Source organism: Hylaeus volcanicus, chromosome 8 (genome assembly GCF_026283585.1).
Source record: "Hylaeus volcanicus isolate JK05 chromosome 8, UHH_iyHylVolc1.0_haploid, whole genome shotgun sequence".
Taxonomy (NCBI): Eukaryota; Metazoa; Arthropoda; class Insecta; order Hymenoptera; family Colletidae; genus Hylaeus; species Hylaeus volcanicus.
Window position 1 is genome coordinate 13,648,825 of NC_071983.1, and position 9,892 is coordinate 13,658,716.

General features: G+C 34.9%; 1 protein-coding gene across 1 annotated transcript; it reads right to left on the bottom strand.

Moving 5' to 3' along the window:
* Positions 1-899: 899 nt before the first annotated feature.
* On the bottom strand, positions 900-3,858 carry LOC128881171 (uncharacterized). The gene is made up of 2 exons (XM_054131952.1): positions 3,664-3,858; positions 900-1,220 (listed from the first exon to the last, which is right to left on the bottom strand). The coding sequence occupies exons 1-2, from the start codon at positions 3,856-3,858 to the stop codon at positions 900-902; spliced, it is 516 nt and encodes a 171-aa protein (XP_053987927.1).
* Positions 3,859-9,892: the final 6,034 nt, after the last annotated feature.

Genomic DNA, 9,892 nt, shown 5'->3' on the forward strand with positions numbered 1-9,892 from the left:
TAGCTGGACACTCTATTTAGGTCGCAAGAATTCTAATATTTCTAAAAATTGTACTGTATGAATTTTAATAAATGTTGAGCTTCTTCGTTTATGTTTGTCGACAGCCATAAGTATCAGTACATCCTCAAAAATGTGGTCGAATATGTAGATATATTGCAAATGAGAGATTTTATTAAATTGTATATTGTTTAATATTAATGAAACCTTTGATGTTTGATAGTATAGGTGATCGTTGCTGTTCATGTGATAGTAAAACAGAAAAGAGTGTTATTTTAAAGGTGATATGATCTCTGTGAAGAGTTAAGATACCAGTCGTGCATCACTAGTGTAAGAATATTTCCTCCCAAAAACCAAATTAATATTGTCTAATTAATTTTCGTTATACATTTACAGTGTTCATTTTATTAAAACTCGTTCAAAAATTTCCAAAATGATCTATGACGATATAATTTCGATTACAATCAAACAACATTACAAATTCGCTTTAAGATTAACAATGAAATGGTTAAGGTATAAAGTACTAATTTACAGAAATTTGGATTCTTCCACATCACCTTTGGAGGTTTCAAACACAAACTAATTAAAAACAAAAATTTAGAAGTTTCTATTACTCTTCTCTTAACCGAAATCGATATATTGCCCGACAGGATTCTCGCAAACCACTAAAATTATTACCACAAACCGTGCAACTTTGATCCAACCATACAAAACCACCGGAGCGTACTTTGGTTATTAAAAAGTTTCCCATGCTAAATTGATCCAGCACCATTGCAGAAAAGAATTCCGAAGAATCCCTGCGGTAACGCGGCGCCAGTTCACGTTTATTAAAAATCTCATACTACAGGCTACAGTTTAAAATTACATTCCTTAATCCCTACAAAACGACTCGAATCTCTAACTCACAGGACACCATTTTTGTAAATAGTCTCCACCAAGCTGACCGTGGGAGAGATCAAAGTTGAACGATGCTGTCTGTATTGTTTCGTTTTTCGTGATTTCGCAGTGAACCTCGTCGAGTTTCCGCGACATCCGAGAGGTGCGATTTTGCGGGAAGGAATCGTGTTCGATTTCGTGGAATACGACGGTGGTAACGGCAATTTGGCAAATCTCAAAGCGACACGATTCGCACGGTCTAATTCGTCACCCGTGGGGAGGAAATAATGACCCCGGTTTCTTCTTAGTATGCCGTACTCCACGCCTCTCCGCAAGGCTGCCTTTACCTGTAATTATCAATTACTCGGAATTACAATTTTTATCGCGAACATCCCTTCGAGGATATCTACACTATATACTGTAGCAATTAATTTATATTGGATGATTTATCGTTGAACGGGATGTCGAATAAAAATTGAGGTGAAGCTTTAACCCTTTCCGAAGGCCAGCTGTTCCAGATATTTAAAAGTGTCCTATCATGAAGAATATTTCTATTGAGGTATAGTAGTTTATATACTTTGGTTCAGTTATTACAGTATTGAAATTTGAAAAAATTATCTATATATTCTTTTCTTGGAGTATTAATTCAACAATCTTCATAATAAAGATACTAGAATAAATAGATTAATGTATAATCTATTCATAATAATGTACTTTAGTCAGAGATCAATTTTTAATAATGTTATAATCTTTTCCTTTTTAAGTGTGTAGGAGACTTTTGTTAAAGGCAAGCATGAATATCGTTGCAATTCGTTTAAATACAAAATGAAATGTATTTAGCTTTAATATTCTTTTTCTTACAGAAACGTGTAATGACCTCGTTTAAAAAGTAATGTTCCTAATACGAAAACTGTATTCATTTAAACAATAATTTTCATTAATTACTATGTAAATCATGTTGCAACGTGTTGAAAATCGAAATTAAATTTATCAAGCTCCAATATTTTCTGTCTTAAATAATTATGATATAGTTGAAAAGATCTAAAACGTATCGTGATATTCAAAGGTGTCGTTTTAGAAATAATATAACTGTTTATATTTAAATTACAATTTTCATTAATTACTCCGCAAATCTACCTACGCTTTTATGTTAAATTACGAATAACTCTAACTGTCTATTTTACGTACAAGTAAATTTCATGCCGTGTATTTCATTTTGCACACGATACATGAGAAATGGTGATCATTTCAGAATGAACCTACAACAGAAAATGCATGTACGCGGTGTATAACGCGCATTCTCAAAATTGTAATGTAATATAGACGGTGATATATGAAAACAGAATGGCCGCCACAACCGCCTGAAAGGATGAAATTTCAAAAGTCCGGCGCAAGAACAACCACCGAAAGAACGTTAAGAGAACTACTGAAGGAATGTTAATTACGAGAATAAAAGCAAAAGTAATTCAGTCGGTTGTGTTCAACTAACGACGTTTCCAGCCGCGGTTCCCTAATTTCCTTAGTCTTGCATAACGAAACATTTCACTTTGTTAGTTTTTCTTTCGATTTCAGTTTTTATCTTTCTGTGGACGGTTGCTGTGTCCGAGAAATTCATGAATCACTGTAATTAGGGAGCTAACTTAAGTTTTGGAAGATTCAAGTGATGTTTCCAAATTATACCAACAGTTGACGCGTGTGTTCTGAGTGAGTTAAGAAACTTGAAGAAGTCGGAAAACCCTGTTTCAAACTTAAAATTTAAATTTCTTTAATGAAAATGGTCCGGTGATTTAGAAAAATTGATTTCGGACAGATCATACTTTAATTTGTAGTTTGAAAAAAGTTAATTATATATTCTTTTTTGTTTGCAGTGTGTTTATTTAACATTCTTTATGATAAAAACACTAGAACGAGTACATAAATTAATGTATGAATAAATCTTGTGCAAGTTTGTGAATTTTATGAAGAGTAAATATAGATTTAAGCTACAGAAAAGTAAGTTCTTTTAGTGTAAATTAGCAATGAAAAGTGTAAATAATTATTGTAGATTTAAATGGAATATCAATTTGGACAGATGGAATTAGTTAAAAGGCAAGGGAGTCTCGAATGTTTTCAACTACTTCGGTTCCTTTCAAAAGAAATTCAAAAGAAATTAATAATTGGAAATTTAAAAGGGATTTTAAAACAGGTTCTGACGTAACTTTTCTAGTGTTATTTCCGGTATGTTCTTTCTATCCTGATAATCCTGTAAAATATGAATGTTTAAATAGAAATATTCTTCAAAAATTTAAATGGAATATTAATTTAAACATTTTTAGAGCATTCATACTGATAACTGAGTTTAAAAACAATTTAAAAAAAAGTAAAAACGCGTAATTTTTGTAATTCCCTGGTGTTATTCCTTCATTCCTGAATAAGTCCTAACACATTCAGATGAAGACATCGTAGAGCATTCTTTAAGTACAACTTTGGAATCACATAAATCATGTCACACTAAAACTTAGATCGTTAAATTTATGATAATGAAAATGGAGTTTCTCTAGAATGAAATGTATCCAACTCAATATAACGGCCTCTCCTAATTTCGCGCAAAGTATAAAATATACAGAATATTATGGACGATCATGGTCAATCGCGATACGACATTTATTCGGATCGTAACTCATCCTTCGAATAATCCCAATTCAAGTGAAAGCAATAAAGCACACGACTTTAAATTTCACCGGCATTACCGGTCGAGATTGCTTTCAAAGCGCTTTCAATGCCATAATAATTATCTCCTGGGCCACTCACTTGTCGTTTAACGCGTCCCTCGGCCATATTGGATGCATAACTTATGTAACCTATGATCTTGTTAGGCGTCGAACCCCTGGTTTCACGAAGATCCTGTATAGCAGACACGATCAGCGCAGCAATTTTCATCGGCTTTACTTTCCCAGCCTTTCTCCTCGATATTTTCCTCGCTACCTTTCTCCTTTTTCGTGCCATTTTATCGATAAATTTTTACTGGAGGAATCGCTCTCGCGGCTGAGGGACGACGGAACTTGAAATTTTCACAAAATCGTCGCCGGCAAATTCCAGATATTGCGAGACACGAAAAATTTAACCATCGACGGCTGCCGAAAGAATGATTCGCGCGACCCTTCGTTTGTTCGCGACAACGAATTGAAGTTGCGGTCGTTGAATCGCGAGCTTCGATAAAGATACAGCTGCGCGACGAAATGGAGCGAAAACAAACGCGGAATTTGATTTTATTTGCTACGTATTCCTTTAAATAAATTCTTTTTGGTGCATATCAGTTTTATGATTATTTGTTGCGTTCTATTTCGGATTCTATTAGTAATTAATTTCTCTAAATTGAGTATTAGTTATTCGTTAAATTTGTCGATTAAAGAAATAATGGATAAATAATTCGTTAGTTGAAATAGCTATGTGCAAAGAAATTTTGCAAGATGCAGGTACCGATCTGTATATGTTGAATAATTATTCAATTATGTTTAATTACATGAACGAAAGTTAACATTGTAGAGTGATGTTACATTTTTAAAGTTGAATAATATGGTTATGATATATAGTAGAAAATTAATATTATAATTCTTTTACCCTGAGTGTAAGTACGTGAAGAATTAATGAGAATATGAGTAATAGATCAAAAACATTGATAACTAAAATAAAAGAGTATTAAAATTGTTTATGCTTGTCCAAGCTATAATAGACCATATTGTTTTCATAATTATTCAAACCAAATGTAAGAATAAAAATAATATATCGTAACAAATTGCAAATTAGACCATACACGTGTAATTAGTGTAATATATAACGACAATAGAATATATAAAAAAAAACTCGAAGAACAAAATTAACATGAATATTTTAAATATCTACGTAGTTAACTATCAGTAACAAATAATAGTGCCACGTGGTTGAAGAATAATCAATTAAAATTAAAAATCACTTTATTATCGCTAGAATAGATCAAAAACATTGATAACTAAAATAAAAGAGTATTAAAATTGTTTATGCTTGTCCAAGCTATAATAGACCATATTGTTTTCATAATTATTCAAACCAAATGTAAGAATAAAAATAATATATCATAACAAATTGCAAATTAGACCATACACGTGTAATTAGTGTAATATATAACGACAATAGAATATATAAAAAAAAACTTGAAGAACAAAATTAACATGAATATTTTAAATATCTACGTAGTTAACTATCAGTAACAAATAATAGTGCCACGTGGTTGAAGAATAATCAATTAAAATTAAAAATCACTTTATTATCGCTGTTGTCAATAATTTTATAGAAAGTGTTTCACCTTTGCAACAGTTCTAATTAGAGAACTGGATGAATTCGCCGCAACATTTATTGACTCAATCAATACGAGCATTTTTGAGTTAATGAAAATCTGATTTAATAGCAATTATCGACGAGTGTCTGCGGTTGACAATTAGTAACAGCAAAAGTTCTACGTGCTTGACAACGAATCATTCGCAATCAATATGTGGAAACTTTATTTCCACATTTACTTGGAATTCGGAACAGTCTTTGAACTATTGATTGTACACGCGAAATACACATCGTTATTTCCTCGCCAGTTTACGGAATTTCGCTGCGCTCGATGGTAAAGTCAGAACTTTCGAAATTGTTTAGTAGAAATTCAACGTGCAGGTCGTTTATCTGTTTAAATTTCAAGAACAAACGCATTTAGGAGAACTACTATTTTCATTAAAGGCTTTCGATGCATTTGAGGAAATATTGTTTGTAATCGAACCTTGTTAAGGAATAAATTAAACTGCTTAATGTGAAAATGTTTCTCGTAAAAAGATAATAATGGTGGATTTAAAAACCACTTTCATTAAGAAATAAAAAGAGACAGATATGAAGATCCTTTTATATGAAAGATATTTTTTTAGTTTTTTTTAGTCTAAAGTTTATCGTTTCGTCGTGTCAGTATTTCCGATAAAAACGAAATTGTAGTGATACAATTTGATACACTATACTGTACCACCTGTATTACACCTGTATAGATCTTTTCACATGATATCGCATTTCTTCGAAGTGGTTCTATCAACAGAAGTCTATTTTATAAAATTTGATAGACTAGCCATTTTGCTTCTAAGCTCATCGATATCTGATATTCAGAATCGTAATATAATTAATTCAATTTTCTACTCCAATTCAAAACCATTCATTTGTCACTTTTATTTGAAATGGAATGAGTGCTCGAAGGTGACCAAACACAATAAACGAAACGTCAGTGAATAAAAAAAAATAGTAAGTGCAATACTCAAACTTATAGACTAAGCACTCTTTCATTTCATGGGGGATAAATTATAAATGGAGTTTTTTTCTGCACTAATCGATGCCACAGAAACAAAAGCAATTTTTATCTGTAAATCGATTTTAAGATATACATAAATATGCTGTCTCACTTTAATATGCTATATTTTTGAATCCTAAATAGTATTGTGATTGTAAGTAATAGTCATTTTTATATAAAAGCAAATGTACACATACAGTCAGTCCCCGAAGCGTTCTTACCCTCCATGTCTATTAAAGAAATTTGTTTAACCTTATTGTAAGTGACAGGTTCGATGTTCTCAAATAAATGTTTCATTTTAAATACATACATGAATAAATTTAATCTTGACAAACTCAATACATACATACTGTACATGTTAACCCTTTGCAGTCGAGAGGTGACTCTCAGTCACCACTAGGTTTTCTTTAGGTTTAATTTCTTTGGAATTTGAAGTGCCAATAAAATGATTGTCGTTGAGGCAAAGGTGACCTGATTCTCAAATTTCAAATTAGAGATCTCATTTTCGAAGTCAATAGAATCTTAGCATTCGTGGCAATAGAATGCTAAAAAAGCATCTCAAGTTGCTGGTAGATACCAGAAAAAGGAGGCCTCGAGTGGAAAGGGTTAATACCCTTCGACAAGTTAAAACAAACAAACTCGAATTTAAATAAATAAATTCCAACCCCAAATGAACCCTCACTGACCAACCACAGAAAACACTCGTTTCACAGCTATCTAACATCGCAGCCCCAAAAAAGTGCAAACCCTTTTTCCTATCAACAAAATATATCTTTCAACTTCTGCGCCCTTATCTCGCAAACACCCCATACACCTATCCGTATTCGCATGCTACAAACTGGCACGAGAATCGCGTACCTTTCTTTGCATTTTATAGGTCCTGCGAGTTTATCGGTCCTGGCTTAGGCAACCCCTATTCGCGAGAATGGCCGCCTTTTTCCCTCTGCTACTCAATCAGTCAACTTTACGATAGGCGTACAGCTCTCTCGACCAATGGGAAAAGAAAAGGTCTTGAATAATACATTGCACCGTCGCAGATGCACTCGGCACCGGTATCAGTTTCAAGGCGGCATAATTGCCCTTTTACCGGTCCCCCGTTGCCGCGATAAGAGTGGCAACCAGTTGTGCGCAAATTAGTCCACGTCAGAGATAGATCGCAGCAACGTCGATATGCGAGAACGTCATTATGATGATCGAGTGCGACGCTCCTATCAAGAGCGACCAAACGGGGCGAAGTTTATTCAACTCTCGCGTGTGTCATTCTAATTTGTCGAGCTCGAAATTGATACGCGAGCTCGAAATTGATACGCGAGCTCGCGTCGAGTTTCCTGACACCGAGCGAAATCATTTAGGAAGATTGAGAAGTTGGCCGACAGTTAACGAGGATAATGGACTCCGTTCACATGAAACTCGACGGTGTCCTGCAATCGGTTGTATCGGGCTTGGACTAATTCCGTTTAAACACTGTTCGTAACATTTATTACAAGTTTATGTTGTATGCTCCGTTGGGGTTATATTGATCTAGGATTTTTATACTCCATGAATTAATTTCATAAACTTATTATTCATAATAAGCGAAGCCGCCCGAAAAGTGAACAAATACATCGATCATCCGACCGATGCACAGATCGAAACGTATCATCCCTTCATTTATGTTACAAGTTCTATTGGGATTATATAAATTTAGATTAGTTATATTTCGCGACTTCCTAAATGCATGCATATATTGATAAATCCAAAGTACTAATAATAAAATTATTATAGCACACTGTAGATAATTTTATCAATACACAGGAGTGCATATACAGGCATTTACCACTACAGGAGTTAAACTTTAAAGTATTTATTCACTGTTTGACGAGTACCATATTCAATACAAATTATATAATACTTCTATTACTAATATTCTGAACTTATCGATATGTGTGTATATTTAAGGATTCGTCAAATACGTAAAATGTAGGTTAATGTAATCGCACTATATAAAATAAACTTTGTATGTAATTAAAAATGTCTAGTTTATATTATTTAGTCCCAACATAACAACGTAAAAGACAATATCTTAAATACAAGTCTTAATTACAGAATAAGCCACGATTTCCTTAAACATATTTTCAAATTTCTGGATCCTTTCACCTAACGTAAAAATAAGGAACTATGAAAGTATAACGCGCTACTGGATATAAGCGTTAAATACACCCGCGCATTCCGAACTTCGCCTCATTGGAAAGTCGCCATTTTTTAACTAACTCCGATAAGATTACCGCGAAGGAACTAAGTTCGTCGGGCGATTATCCTAAATCAGCAGTTCCTAAATTGGCGACCGGAGAAAGTTCCGAGAAAAGCACGGAAGTCTGATATTTTTCTAACAGGGAGAATTTATTTTCGCCTCGTTGCGTTGGCAAAGACCAAGGAAAAGTTTAGCGTCGCGATTTTCGAACCGTTCATCCTTTATCGAAACACGACTTAGAATTGGAAATTTGGCGTACAGGTTTAGATACGATGGTATAGATCTCTCAAAATTAAATTGTATATACTTATAGACATTTAGGGACCATAATCTTATCACGATATTAATACGTTAAAGATTTTTGTTAATGTCTGATTCAATATAATTATTATCATTATAACATTTATGTTTTGATTCAAAGTAGGTATACTTCCTCTACATTTCTACTCGCCTCGATCAACAAACACCACAATTTAACTCATCGAAGCACACGATCATAAACGAAAAATAAAATTCAAGCAGCACAGAAGAACAGTGTCAACAACTGTCTAGCGCGCTTTGACTTGTATACATTTCTAATTCCACGCATTAAAAACTTTAAATGAAACAGTAAAGCTAAGCAAAAGGTGGGATAGTTTTTAACCCACCTAACTTTCAAAGAGTTAAACGAGAAGAACGTTCCATTTCACCCGGTACACAGCTCCCAAATCGCGTCGCAACGAAGGCACGATCGCGGTCAACGAAGCTCCGCGTCGTTTTCAACCGTCAGCGGTCGTTTATCATATACAGGTTTCTGGAATTTCCAATTTCACGGTAACACGTTACACGTGTTAGGGGAGTTAGTCAGCTCGAATTAGATTAACGACGCATCGACAAATCGCGTTGCTTTCTCTATTAACCCGTTACCCCATTACGATTGTTGCGCGTTGCGGCCCCCGGTATCGCGGGATTGAGATTTCCCGCGACAGTTTGCATTTCTAACTGCATTCTATGCAAATCGCGACCGGTCGCGTGTCGTTTCAGATATCGGGCTTAAAGCGTTGTGTGTTAATTCCGCGGCGAACCGCTCGCGACGTCTGCGCTTATTAGCGCCGGCACTTATCGTGGTGGTGTCGCTACGGCGATTCTAAGTCCCGAGGCTTATATCGAACTTGCGCTCGCGTTCTACAACCCCTACCGTTCGCCTTACCGGCTTCGATAAGAATCCGACCGCTCCATCACCCGTAATAATGCGCGGTCGCGTATCTCGCGCTTTTTTCTCTCCCCGGTCGGAGATCAATTTGCAATCCTCTTCGCGTTTCTGCGACTCGACCGTGGAGCAGGGGAGGAGCGGCGAAAAAAGCTGGTTACGCTCGGCCCCAATCGATACCCGCAGTGGCGTATTACACGGACGGGCAACAATTTTTTTATTCGAGTAATGGGTAACTGGCAAAACCAACGTGTAGATTCGCGAACAGGGGAAT